Below are 13,256 nucleotides of genomic sequence, written 5' to 3'. Positions count from 1 at the left end.
TTCTAGGACAACTGTTAATATTGCATAAAATAGCAAACAAACAAATGCTCTTCTCTTCAACTTTATCTCAAAATATCTGTTGAACAATCATGTAGTAAAGATCATAATAACATTTTCACATTTAATAAAATCATCCATGATATTTTCATGTCTATAAAGAGCATCCTTAATCCATATCATCTACTCCCTATTCTTCAGTAATGACTAATATTAGAACTCTCTATACTACTAGCTAAAACTAAAAATTGAAGAAAAAACATGAGTCTCACCACCGACGAAATCGAAGTGAGAGATTTCGTGGTGAACCAAAAGAATGGAGTGAAAGGACTCGTCGACTTTCTAACCCTAACCACACTTCCTTCTCCATACATTCAACCTCCTCAAGAACGCTTCACTTCCGACAAGATCCTCCTCGGATCACCTGTCCCGGTCATTGACGTGTCCAATTGGAATGAACCGCACGTGGCTAGAGAGATCTGCCATGCAGCGTCAAAGCTCGGCTTGTTTCAGATAGTGAACCACGGGATAGCTCCGGCTGAGTTCAAGGGTGTGATTGCTGCGGCGCGTGGGTTTTTCGAGTTGCCGGCGGAGGAGAGAAGAAGGTATTGGAGAGGGAGTTCAGTGTCGGAGACGGCGTGGTTGACCACAAGTTTCAATCCTTGCATAGAAAGTGTTTTGGAATGGAGAGATTTCCTCAAGTTTGAGTATCTTCCTCAACGACATGACTTCGCTGCCACGTGGCCTTCTGTCTGCAAGTAAGTATAGTTACTGTGTTACTAAGTACATAATTAGTGTTTTGAAGTAACAACATAAGTAGTGTTTAAAATTAATAAATGTGTGTAGGGAACAAGTGATAGACCATTTCAAAAGGATCAAACCAATCACAGAGAGGATCTTAAACATACTCATCAACAATCTAAACACAATCATCGATGAGTCCAATAAAGAAACCCTAATGGGAACAATGAGAATGAACTTCAACTACTATCCGAAATGTCCTGAGCCAAGCCTGGCCATAGGAACTGGTCGCCACTCAGACATCAACACTCTCACTCTCCTCCTACAAGAAGATGGTGTATTAAGCAGTCTTTACGCCCGAGCCACTGAGGATGGAGACAAATGGATTCATGTCCCTCCAATTCCGGGAGCTATTGTCGTTAATATCGGAGATGTATTACAGATATTGAGCAATGATAGGTATAGGAGCGTGGAGCATTGTGTGGTGGTCAATAAGTATTGTAGCCGGGTTTCCATTCCGGTTTTCTGCGGACCGGTTCATGATTCGGTTATTGAGCCGTTACCGGAGGTGTTAGATAAGAACAATGAGATGGCTCGGTATAGAAAGATTGTGTATTCGGACTACTTGAAGTTTTTTTTTGGAAGACCTCATGATGGAAAGAAGACTATTGAGTCGATAAAATTACCATGATATGATTTACGAAGCTTAAATCATCATTATCTACGGCTCAAAATCGATGAAATAATCTCTATAACTCTACATATTGAGTTCAATGTTATATGAAAATATATTCATTTTACGCAACCTTTCAGCAAGTAAAGTACCCTTGAGCAAGAAACAATTTGCTCATTGAATTGGAATCTTTTAATTATTTTGAGTTATGAGGTAAATATTGGTATTGAATAGTAATGAACAAATCCTCGGAACACGTCAGAAAGCTAAAGAGCGTCATCAACATTCTATTTTTTTCGGCGTGAAACATATTTAGGAGCGTGGAGCATGGTCAATGAACTGATAGGTATGTGCTTTTGTGACATGGATAAAGCTGAAATGTCACATGCAGAAGAAATCTTCAATATGGTACTATACTACTTAATTACTATATATATATGAGTAGATAGATATATTGAGACATTTTTTTCCTAAGCGAGAGTGGGGGTGAGGCTCTGTCGTGATTCATGTACATCCACAACCACAAGTTAAGTTAAATAAAATGAATAACGATACGTAGCAAAAGAAAAAGAAGCTTAATAATGCAGCATTTTAAAACAAATTTAGATGGTACGACCAACTAACACAAGGTTAATTAATAGTTTTAGTAGTTTATAAGTTTTAGATGGTACAACCAATTAACAAAAGGTTAATTTGCTTGCTTCATAGCCAAAATTTGGCATATTTTTAGGTACATGATATTGGTGGCAAAGTCTTAAATAAAGTGAAATCAAAATTTTGCACTGTTTGAACAGATTAAAATGTAACTGTATCCACGTATAAGTGTGCTAGTTTGTCATAAGACAATATCGAAGAAATACGCCTCTTTATATGTTAATCAATCAAAATAATTATCTCATTTAGAATAATTCTTGTTTTAATCTTTTTGTTAAATTTGATTCACTTATTATTCAAATACAGTACGATGTGAAATTTTGTGATCTTGTTTGGTATCTTTCTCTTTCATTATGATCCTGTTTGGTTGTGATTGGCGCTTTCTTAGATCAAAATCAAAAGGTGAGTTTGATTTAGTATGACTATGAAATTGGTTTGGTTTAGTATTTTAAAAAGGTGAGACATTTATCTTCGTTCTTCAAGTTCAAGCTAAATGCGCAGAATATCTAAAATGAACAAGCAAGGCAAACAAAAAATACTCATCTGGTGTCACTGTTCTTGGAACTTTTACTGACCAAATGACTCCTATACTGAACATTACGTAGACTGTTCAGTCGACAATGCGTTAAGATTGGAATGTCAGTTAAACTCCCAACTGTTGGGGTTACAAACAATCTATTCTTGGTATTGAACTGATATAAAACGAGTACAATTGGTTGCTGCTATTAGATCTTCTATATAACATTCAACAAAACTAAATAACGAATTGTCACAATCCTATCACCAGAAAATGCCAATATGTGTTTAACGTTATGAACTATGACAAACCACGGCCTTGCAAGAGAGATCATCATCGATGAGCCACAAGCTCAACTCTTCTAGCTTTGACCGAATCATATTGGGAGCAACCTCAGGAGACCAATACACCACCGGCTTGCCATCTCCCAACGATTGGTTTACGCTGTTGGCATTGGTATTTTCTGCAATATTCATCGTCTCTACGGTCTTAATCCTCTTGCCCTTTTGCTCCACTAGCTCTTTCACTAGATGAATAAAATCTAGACTTTGTTTTGGGGATGCAATGCTGTGTAGAAACTCATTGCTCCATAACTTTTGAGTGACTGATGAAGATTGAACAATCAAAATTCCAGAGCTCTCCCCGATATAGATGTCGTAATCTGAGCTGACTCTGTCAAGGAGACGACCTTTATCAACCAAAAGCGAATTACTTGAAAATGCCCAGGTGCTGTATCCAAGTTCTAAGCATTTCTTGACAACGTAAGAATTGCCCAGAGCCTCCTTCACTGAGTTTGGATAAGAAGTTTTGCTTTTGATCAACTTGTTTAGAAACATATCCGCATCAATTACAGGATGTCCCCTTCTTGAAAGATCGTGGAACAACTCAGAGCTAGGGCCTATGAAAATGTGGTTTTGAATATTAAGCTTCTCGAAATGGCAGAGTAAGTTCCTGATGAACATCTTGTCTGCACCATATAGACTGACCAGAATTATGGTTTTCTCTCTCTGCACAGAAGGAAGAATGGTGCCAAGTTCATTCAGGTTTCTCACAACTCTACCGGGAACAACTTCACTGAAACAGAAATCGTACCACTTAAGGTTGCTCAAGGGTTGGAGCTTCAGAGAATCAGAACTGAGAGAACTTTTATTCAATAACTGTGAGTCTGGCCCAGCGGTTCTTCCATAGTTAACACCAGCATCCCTGTGAGAGACACTAAGAGCCCCCTCATTCGGGAAACTTGTATAGATGTTAAAATAACCACGAGAATGAACAAACTTTATGAACCAAGGTGTCCATATTCGTTCTCCCAGCCTCTTGTACCATCCGTTTGACACCTGAGAAAAACATCCACCAAGATAATAAATGACAGATAACTTAGAATTTATAAACAATGAAATCCATGAAGACGAAAGTGTGCATCTCTGTTACCATGCCATCAAGGAAAGGCTTCTTGCCTTTCGACTTGTGCTCATCATACCATAGTCTGAACTCTTTCCACGGTTTTGGGAAGAGAAGCTGTCCCCAAGTTCCCACTAACTGATATAAGATCAGATTCGTTTTGGGATCTACATGTAGTTTATTCCCATGTTTACCTGCAATTGACCACTAAATCATTCAATCACTATTTGAGACACTTCTAGTAACTAACAAACTCATGTATCCTACTTCTTACTGATCTACACTTGCATAGCTCTATCATCTGGGAATGTATATCCAAGAAACATATAAGAATCACACTTCTTCAATCAACTTCTGCTACTCTCTATTTGAACAATGTATCACCAGATTCAACTACAATGTATATATCAATCTCCTTCTATGATCTATCCCTAAATTCTTGGAGGTTTATTCTACAATCTCCATAGCTGAATCACAGAATAGAAAATGGTACCTGGAACAAACCTTGGTCTCTGAAGCGAAGCTCCATAGATGGAAGGATTGAAATTGGAAGTATCATAGTAGTATTTGAGAATCAGGCGTTCCAGAATTCCATAGTAAAGAGGAGAAACCTCAAGATCATCTTCAACGACGAAGGCGAATTCGTGATCTGAGATCGGCCACCAAGCTTCCAGCCACTGCGCCTGTAATCCAGCGTTATCAGTCCGATAGTGAACTACTTTTTCCCCAAATCTCCACTCGAATCTATCCACAAACCCTAGGATTTCCCTCGCGATTTGCAAGTTATCTTCCACAGGTGTATCGTTCCTCGCGAGGTTGAAATGATCAATGTAGACGTGGAGGTGAATGCGTCCTCTGTCTCCGGAAACGCCGTAGTCTGCGGCGGAGAGAGATCTGAGACAGCGGGAGAGAGAATGGAGACGGTTAAAGGTGAGGACCTTGATGAGGAAAGTGAAAGGAGCGGGATCATTGTAATTTCGCCGGAAAGTAGTTCCTCGTCCGGCGTTAGAGTGAGTGGTCTCGGAGACGAGAACGAGGAGAATGATGACGGAGATACAGAAGAGGAAGAGAATGAGAGGAAGTAGGTTTTTCTTGGGTTGTGCAAATACCATCGCCATGGATCTCAGTGTTGGGTTCCTTCTTCTCGATTGAGAAACCATAGAAGGATTTACAAATCAAAGAAATAAAAACACGGCACCATATGCGGAACGAAAAAAAAATGAAGATGACGATTATATTTTAATTTGATATTTTTTATTTAGAGGGTGTTATTGGTTTGTGATTTATATAGATTTTAAATGATTTGTAATGTCATGAATTTTTTTTTGTTATTTAATTAAAATTTTGTAAGATTTTTTTAAAGTTTGGTGTTATTAGATTTTGATTTGTAAAAAAGAAATTTAAAGTTTTTGTAAATCTGGAGTTATTAGATTGATACTTTAATAAAATCATTACAAATTTTGTGTTATTCAACTTAAACAACAATTTCCATGACTGTTAATGATTATAAAATATTGTGTTATTCGATTATGATTTTATCTTATTTTCTTCACAAATTAAAATCATGAAAAGTATCATAAAAAAAGAGAGATTGTGAATCATGATTTTGGATATAAACAAAAACCAATGATACGAACAGATGCATAAATCTCATTAACAGTGATGAACAATATATATATTCTAATGGGTCAAGTCCCACGAATGCTCCTCTATAATCTCTTTGTGAAAAATCAACACACAAGCAATTTTTAAAACAAAGCATTTTAATCTAACATATGAAAAGTAAATATCCAACAAAATATTTGAAAATAAAACATCAAGTTCTTCATGGATGGTTCCCTATTCATGTAACTTTACTTACAAATACCATAGTTATTGTGTTTATGCGTGTGATTTTCATTTTGATGAAAATAACTAAGAATAGTATACTATATTTTGGAGATATGTTATAATTTTGAAAAAATCACAAATTAAAGTTTATAATTATATTCAAGGAGATTTTACAAGATTATAGAAAGACTTTACAAAATTTTAGAAAAACAAATCATAAAAATTATACAAAACTCTCTAGTAATCATTTAAAATCTTTTAATTTATCTATTTTTTATATATTTTAAAAGTCATTAAAACTTTTTCACAATCACAAACCAATAAATTAATGAATTACAATTTTGATCATAGCAAAAGAAAATGATAGACTTCACTACTTCAGCTAATTGATTACGTTGTTGCTCTTGTTGAATTCTCAAGAGCTGCATTGACCAATCACTTCGTTTGCTTTGAACAATAATCTTCAAAGAGAGATGTGTTTCTATTTCATAGAGTTTCATCATCAAAGAGCACTCAACTAATCTCTTTTGGACATCGCTCATCCTCGGTTAACCATAACAAAAAGTTATGAATATTCACAGACATAGAAATACCAGAAAATTCGTACAGATCAAGTGAGAGGATTTATTTGAAAGAGTCAAGACTTATTGCATAGAAACAAATTATAATATTAATCACGTAAATAATACTACTACTTACAAAAAGAGTAAACTTCACTTGATATATACTTATACTACAAGATATTCAATTTTTGTATTTACAAGAACTTGTGGGAAAAAAATAAATTAAGAAGATATTATAACGACATTAACTCTGACAAACTTTGTAGGTAGGGATTGGAATTTAGCAAAAAACTTTGTAGGTATGAGAAACTACTGGAGCAAGAAACTACGAGTAGAGAAAGTTAGAATTTAAGTCAGGTGAGCTGTTGGCATGTCACATGGGACGCAATGTGGATTTCATGTGCATTGTTCTTTTTATATATCTCTACATCTCATTCTGTCGCTATCCGATTTCCGATCCACAAGCTCTACAAGACCAACACATTCTTGTTTTTGTACCCTTCTAATTTCTCATATTTACAGCTATATGCTGTTCTTAGCGTAATTTATTTATCACGTCTTGTTTATGATCTAAATGATGGTGATATAAGGGCGACATTGGTTTTGTTATTGATATCATTAGTAGTGCTTTTGGTTTCGGGTTTTCTTTTGCATTGTTATAGAAAGTAGAAACGTAAGCATGATTAATGTTCCATGGAAAATTTAGTACTAAGCGAAACCATCGAAACATCACTTTTTTATTGTTATACAAGCAACGACAAAGTTGAGAAAACAATATTTAAGTTATCCGATTATTAGTTTAGATTTTCCGAATAGCAAACTGATATATTTATTGATTGACAGTAGATCGACAGATGTAAGAACTTATAGAATATTTTAAAGATTTCAAAGTAGCAATTTAGCATCAGTAGTTAAATCTAAACGAGAGTATCCAATGCGTGTGTTTTACATTATCGTCCTAACTACGGTAATATGCATCAACTTTTTTCTTCAACTCTCTCGTATAGATCTGATGGACCAAAAAACAATTTCTGCATATATTTCATATAAACTGATTGCTATGACATGCATGCAAAAGAAAGATTTAATATATATTTTACGAAAGTAACTAAACTTAACTAACTAGTTAATATAGGTACGAAATAAACCATTAAGAATTCATCTACTCTCCGACCATGGTACGGTGATTTACTATTCTCCGCATTGTCATACGCAATGAGACCATTTTTTTTTCCCGTGGTTCTTAGCTCGATTTTATACTGTCACACACTCATTACAAGGTATTGCTCCTGCCTGTTCCTACGGCTTTTGATGAGTTTGTTTATGCATTTGACGTGTATTAAGTGTGTAACCAAAGAGAGCTTCTCTAAAATTGTAAGTTGCGTTTGGAAAATAATAAGAATCTTGACATTACTACCGAAATACTTATCTTTTCTATGTTAGACCAATGGTCCAAGACTCCAATGTTAGAGATTTTTTTACTATTCATGTGACAACAATAATTGGTATGTAGGAGTGAAGGAAGAACCGACAATCACAATCCAATTAACATAAAGTAGCTCCCACATCTTACCCAACGCCATCCTCAACGTTGATATCTCACCATCCAACGGCATCCAGCTTCCGATAGATTAAACCAATCACAGCCGTTGGATCAAATTTTACCTTTCCCTCTTCTTACTCTTTCATAAATAAATCCAACTTCTTCACTCTCCACCCGTCTCACTTCCTCTCCTACTCCGGTCGACGATTATCCCAATCTCGCCGGGATTCTCCTCTGCACCGTGAGTTATTGTTTACTCTGCTATTTCCTTTTTATGTATTGTTTCCTCTCTAGGGAATGAGATTATGAACTCCTACTACTTATTGTGATACTTTGATCGAATCGTCTTCCTCCAAATCTGTATCCGCTCTTGATCTGTTTCATATTTTCTCTCTTAACTTGGATTTTGATTTTCTATCACTTGAAAATGTGTTGCCGTTTTGAATTCCGTGAAGAATTTGAAATCGGAGTTTTCTTCTCTGCGGCGTTGTGTTTTTTTCCGATTGATTTGTTTTGGGATCTGATACAGATTGTTTGATTTCAGATCTTCGAGATTTAGTTGTTGACATTCGATATAATTTCATTTGGATCTGATACAGATTCTTTTGCTTTCAAAATCCGTTGTTTACTGTTTTGTTCATGTAATGTTGATTTCAGATAAAATAGAAGATGAGAGAAATCCTTCACATTCAAGGTGGTCAATGTGGGAACCAGATTGGTTCCAAGTTCTGGGAAGTTGTATGTGATGAGCATGGTATTGATCCCACTGGTCGTTACGTTGGAAACTCTGATCTGCAGTTGGAGCGTGTCAATGTTTACTATAACGAGGCATCCTGCGGAAGATATGTTCCCCGTGCAATTCTCATGGATCTTGAGCCTGGTACTATGGACAGTGTCAGAACTGGACCTTATGGTCAAATCTTCAGGCCTGACAACTTTGTTTTCGGGCAATCTGGTGCTGGAAACAACTGGGCTAAAGGGCATTACACTGAAGGAGCTGAGCTTATTGATGCTGTACTCGATGTTGTACGCAAAGAGGCTGAGAATTGCGACTGTCTTCAAGGTGTGTAATCCTAAGAAAGTTTATTGAAGGTCTTTAAATTGTGGTTTTGAACATTTTGTTCTAACAGTGATATGTATAATTATGAATTTCTCAGGTTTCCAAGTATGTCACTCACTTGGTGGAGGCACCGGGTCTGGAATGGGAACTCTGCTCATATCTAAGATCAGGGAAGAGTATCCTGATAGAATGATGCTTACATTTTCTGTCTTCCCATCACCAAAGGTCTCTGACACAGTGGTTGAGCCATACAATGCGACACTTTCAGTTCATCAGCTGGTGGAAAATGCTGATGAGTGTATGGTTTTGGACAATGAAGCCCTTTACGACATCTGTTTTAGAACACTTAAGCTTACCACTCCTAGCTGTAAGTCCCTTTCCATGTCCTTTCTTCTCTGCAGTGGTTTTGTGAAAATTGAATCACTGATCTTGGTAACCATGAATGGTGTGTTTGGTTGTGACCAAAATAAAAAATGTTTCTGTTTGGAAATATCAACGTATCCTTGATCCAATCTCCAGTTTTGACTCATCCTGCATCAACTGTTTGCTAATGTTTTGTGATGGGTTGATTGCAACAGTTGGTGATCTGAATCATCTTATCTCTGCAACCATGAGTGGAGTTACATGCTGTCTTAGGTTCCCGGGTCAGCTCAACTCTGATCTGAGGAAGCTCGCAGTGAACCTCATTCCTTTCCCTCGTCTCCACTTTTTCATGGTTGGTTTTGCCCCTCTCACCTCCCGTGGGTCTCAGCAGTACCGTGCACTCACTGTCCCTGAGCTGACCCAACAGATGTGGGATTCAAAGAACATGATGTGCGCAGCAGACCCGCGCCACGGGCGGTACCTAACTGCCTCGGCCATGTTCCGTGGCAAGATGAGCACAAAAGAAGTGGACGAGCAGATGATAAACGTACAGAACAAAAACTCTTCCTACTTTGTGGAATGGATTCCAAACAACGTGAAGTCAAGCGTCTGTGACATAGCTCCCCGAGGTCTCTCAATGGCATCGACATTTATTGGGAATTCCACATCGATCCAAGAGATGTTTAGGCGGGTGAGCGAGCAGTTCACTGCTATGTTCAGGAGGAAAGCTTTCTTGCATTGGTACACAGGTGAAGGAATGGACGAGATGGAGTTTACTGAAGCTGAGAGCAACATGAACGATCTAGTCTCAGAGTACCAGCAATACCAAGACGCAACTGCAGATGACGAAGGCGAGTATGAAGAAGACGAGGATGAAGAAGAGATATTGGATCATGAGTGAGTGAAAAGAGCTGATATTACCGATTTTTAAATACCTCTCTTATCTTCTTTTCGTTTGGTCGGTATATGTTTATTGAGTTTCATGTATTGTTTGTGATGGTCTGTGTGTAATAGTGAGGTCGGATCTAAACTTTTATGCGTGGTTTTTATATGAAATTGTCCATTGTGGTTTTTTATGCTCTTCCTACTTCAATTAATTGGTTTCACAATTTTACAATGTTGGTTTTTTTGACTGTCGCGGAACCAAGTTATCAATTTAAGGACGCGTGATTTTCATAATCACCATTTTTGGATTCCCAATTTCCCATAGGCCATAACCATAGACCATAATATACAATACGTAGTTTGTTCTAGTCTAAAATCAGATTAAAACTAAAAAGGGAGATTAAAGTTTGTTATTTATGAAATTTTCCTTTTTTCCTGTCAATAAAATAAAAATAAAAATTGGACTCTGTCGAAACCTTCACCAGGGAAGAAAGAAATTAGAAGATATCAGATTTAAGAGAGAATCGGAGGAGAAATCGAAGAAAAAGGGAAGCCATGGACGACCAAGAGTTTCGTAGTCTCCTCGACCTCTTCCCAGTCGTACGTTCTCGTGACCACCGTGTAATTCTCTCTTCTCTCTTCTCTCTTCTCTCTTCTCTCTTCTCTCTTCCTTCCCTCTTTCTCTTTTTTTGCTGCTGCTACTGTCAACTTATTTGCCGCGAACTTGATTTTTCTTTTAAAACCCTAATTTACTCATCGTCCAGTTTCGAAAGGGCTTTTACTAGCAAACTGGTTCACATTTTCCCCTTAGGTCTAATTCTTGTCCTGAAAATTTCTCTGTTATGGTTTAGTAAATTCATCAGTGATTGAGTTTACATATGATCGTTTTAAGATATCATCTGATTGAGTCTTTTGTGGTTTCAGGCTGAATTAGATTCTTCAAAGCAATCAACTTCACAGTCAGTTGTGGATCGAGAGGTACATTTCTGAGATCTGTAGGCTTCTTTTCTATATACTTGAAATGTGATGGAACTTGAAATCACTCAATGCAGGTAAGTGAATGGCACGATGCACCGACTGTTGCTGAGCCTAAAGACTTGCAATATCTGAAGACTGATCAAGGTATGCATCATCTCTTTTTTTCCTACTTTCGGATATCAACTAAATTGCCACTAGCTTACTGGCTTGTTAGATTGACTAGTATTTGTATTAGCTCCCAGTTGTTTTCAGCTGTTTCCTGTGTTCTGAAAAGTGTTTTCGGGTGTAGTAGTTCTTTCAAATTATGTAAGAGTAATCGATTTCAGAGAGAAAGATAGAGATATTGGTCTCCTTCATTAGAGAGGAAATTTAATTGTAACCTATCATGTTTGTAGTTTTCTTATGTGTTTTCCTCAGCTAACCTTGCTATGTTTTTTACGTGATCTGACCATTGCGATGAAGAATCCATGCTCTATTAAGTGAAAACAATATCATCTCAACCTATTCATACATGCATTTGCTTAACACAGAGATTATATCTGTATGCTACTGTTATACACATATATAATTAGCTCGTAAGTTGTAGAATCAAGCGGTTTTGTGATTATTCTGAGTAAAATTTCCTTTTGCTCCTTTCCCATATCATTGAACATGTGCATTGTCTGTTATCTTCTTCTGACAGACAAATTTTGGGAAAATCTGAAAGCGGCTGCTGAGAAGAAGGTAATTTTGTTCAGACGTTTCTAGTTATTGAATGAGATTTATAAGCTAATTTTCACCAATAGAGTTGTAGCTCATAATTTTAGTAGAAAATGTCTCCCCGTAGTCATTGCATCTGATGTGCAATTGTGAATAAGAGATTTGCCAGAGAATGGAGATCGAAATCTTGTTTGTTCTTACTTGTCAACTTAGAAACTTGTACACTGAAAGAATTGATTCTTGTTTCATCTCTGATTCTACTACATATACTGAAATGTTCTACATATATGAAGTTGTTCTTCTACTCCTTAATGAACATCACATTCTTGCAGGTTGGTGGGGTTGAAGCAGAGAGATTTTGCAAGGCTTTCGAGAAACTCCACAAGAAACTTGTATGTGTTGTACATTTTCTTCTTAAGACATTTATTGCAGATAGCTACTAATGCTCGGGACATTTTTTTTGTCATTTGTTTTGGTTTCAGGTGTATGAAGAATTGGATCCAGAAGCTGCAAAGCGATATTTACTAAACTCTTAAACTTCTGTCTTCTATATGATGTGCTTCCAAAAGTTTGTTAATGTGGAGACACTTCCAAGTCTTGTCTTTTTCTTTATCGTAATTATGAATTTATGAGTGCGCAAAAATTATCTTCTCGTGTTCGTCTAGTTATGATTTCAAGTCTTTCTCAAAGGCTCCATATTTCAATCGGAATTGTTATTGATTTTGGTATCTATAAATGTTTTTGGTATCTATAAATGTTAACTTCTTGTTTTTAGCTTTTTAATTTTATGTCGAAAAATCTCATTATTGGCCCTGCATTTTATCACCAATTTTCCGACAGTTCTCTCGTTACTGTTTCTTACATTTTCCCACACCTAGTAAATTGTATACTCATAGTAAAACTCAGTCAATGATTCGAGGTAAATAAGATTATACAGTAGAGTACCAAATTATTCGTCTGTTCCAGATGAAGTTAACATTAAGTATGTTTGCAATTTACTTTTGTTACAAATGTGGTTTGTTAGTGTAAGTGATTTAGTGTCAAATAGGTTTTCCCATCTCAATGATTCTCTTTTTACAGCTTTTGTTAGACTAATAAAATGCTATTCAAACCAATTTTATTCAATATCGTAAGCATGAAATAGCCTGTAATAATCTTACATCTTTCACATCCAACTCTGTAATAGACTAGCTTTATAGTTCTTTCAATTTAACAATGATGTTCATTCTTGTTTTTTTTTTTTTTCATTTGGCATTAACAATGATGTTCATTTATCATTATCAAGATATTCACACACACCACACGAATTCCACCAGCTTCATATTCAAAAACAAGGGTTCCAAAAGATAATT

General features: G+C 36.4%; 4 protein-coding genes across 5 annotated transcripts; 3 read left to right on the top strand and 1 right to left on the bottom strand.

Moving 5' to 3' along the window:
* The first annotated feature begins 107 nt into the window (after nucleotides 1-107).
* On the top strand, nucleotides 108-1,635 carry AT5G12270 (2-oxoglutarate (2OG) and Fe(II)-dependent oxygenase superfamily protein). The gene is made up of 2 exons (NM_121265.2): nucleotides 108-755; nucleotides 844-1,635. Exons 1-2 carry the CDS (start codon nucleotides 259-261, stop codon nucleotides 1,427-1,429), a joined length of 1,083 nt encoding a protein of 360 aa, NP_568260.1. The 5' UTR covers nucleotides 108-258; the 3' UTR covers nucleotides 1,430-1,635.
* A 987-nt stretch (nucleotides 1,636-2,622) lies between these two features.
* Nucleotides 2,623-5,239, bottom strand: AT5G12260 (transferring glycosyl group transferase). The gene is made up of 3 exons (NM_121264.3): nucleotides 4,477-5,239; nucleotides 4,014-4,177; nucleotides 2,623-3,919 (listed from the first exon to the last, which is right to left on the bottom strand). The coding sequence occupies exons 1-3, from the start codon at nucleotides 5,141-5,143 to the stop codon at nucleotides 2,876-2,878; spliced, it is 1,875 nt and encodes a 624-aa protein (NP_196787.1). The 5' UTR covers nucleotides 5,144-5,239; the 3' UTR covers nucleotides 2,623-2,875.
* A 2,696-nt stretch (nucleotides 5,240-7,935) lies between these two features.
* Nucleotides 7,936-10,622, top strand: TUB6 (beta-6 tubulin). Its single transcript, NM_121263.4, has 4 exons — nucleotides 7,936-8,160; nucleotides 8,577-8,982; nucleotides 9,077-9,346; nucleotides 9,558-10,622. Exons 2-4 carry the CDS (start codon nucleotides 8,589-8,591, stop codon nucleotides 10,241-10,243), a joined length of 1,350 nt encoding a protein of 449 aa, NP_196786.1. The 5' UTR covers nucleotides 7,936-8,160; nucleotides 8,577-8,588; the 3' UTR covers nucleotides 10,244-10,622.
* Nucleotides 10,540-12,699, top strand: AT5G12240 (octanoyltransferase). 2 transcript variants are annotated; one of them, NM_001203365.2, is made up of 6 exons: nucleotides 10,540-10,848; nucleotides 11,152-11,205; nucleotides 11,280-11,349; nucleotides 11,888-11,928; nucleotides 12,237-12,296; nucleotides 12,387-12,699. In NM_001203365.2, the coding sequence occupies exons 1-6, from the start codon at nucleotides 10,783-10,785 to the stop codon at nucleotides 12,438-12,440; spliced, it is 345 nt and encodes a 114-aa protein (NP_001190294.1). In that variant the 5' UTR covers nucleotides 10,540-10,782; the 3' UTR covers nucleotides 12,441-12,699. The 2 variants fall into 2 exon arrangements, with proteins under 2 accessions (NP_001190294.1, NP_001318548.1); NM_001343230.1 differs by lacking the exon at nucleotides 11,888-11,928.
* Nucleotides 12,700-13,256: the final 557 nt, after the last annotated feature.

The sequence above is a fragment of the Arabidopsis thaliana genome, chromosome 5, assembly GCF_000001735.4.
Source record: "Arabidopsis thaliana chromosome 5, partial sequence".
NCBI lineage: Eukaryota > Viridiplantae > Streptophyta > Magnoliopsida > Brassicales > Brassicaceae > Arabidopsis > Arabidopsis thaliana.
Note: the sequence above shows the minus strand (reverse complement) of the source record. Positions and strands in the feature narration are given on the sequence as shown.

Coding starts and splice junctions, on each gene's coding strand:
- AT5G12270 (NM_121265.2), top strand. CDS start 259: ATGAGTCTCACCACCGACGAAATCGAAGTGAGAGATTTCGTGGTGAAC. Junction 756..843: donor ACGTGGCCTTCTGTCTGCAA/GTAAGTATAGTT, acceptor AAATGTGTGTAG/GGAACAAGTGATAGACCATT.
- AT5G12260 (NM_121264.3), bottom strand. CDS start 5,143: ATGGTTTCTCAATCGAGAAGAAGGAACCCAACACTGAGATCCATGGCG. Junction 4,178..4,476: donor GAGACCAAGGTTTGTTCCAG/GTACCATTTTCT, acceptor GGTCAATTGCAG/GTAAACATGGGAATAAACTA. Junction 3,920..4,013: donor AGCCTTTCCTTGATGGCATG/GTAACAGAGATG, acceptor TGTTTTTCTCAG/GTGTCAAACGGATGGTACAA.
- TUB6 (NM_121263.4), top strand. CDS start 8,589: ATGAGAGAAATCCTTCACATTCAAGGTGGTCAATGTGGGAACCAGATT. Junction 8,983..9,076: donor GAATTGCGACTGTCTTCAAG/GTGTGTAATCCT, acceptor TGAATTTCTCAG/GTTTCCAAGTATGTCACTCA. Junction 9,347..9,557: donor TAAGCTTACCACTCCTAGCT/GTAAGTCCCTTT, acceptor TGATTGCAACAG/TTGGTGATCTGAATCATCTT.
- AT5G12240 (NM_001203365.2), top strand. CDS start 10,783: ATGGACGACCAAGAGTTTCGTAGTCTCCTCGACCTCTTCCCAGTCGTA. Junction 11,350..11,887: donor ATATCTGAAGACTGATCAAG/GTATGCATCATC, acceptor TTCTTCTGACAG/ACAAATTTTGGGAAAATCTG. Junction 11,929..12,236: donor AAGCGGCTGCTGAGAAGAAG/GTAATTTTGTTC, acceptor ACATTCTTGCAG/GTTGGTGGGGTTGAAGCAGA.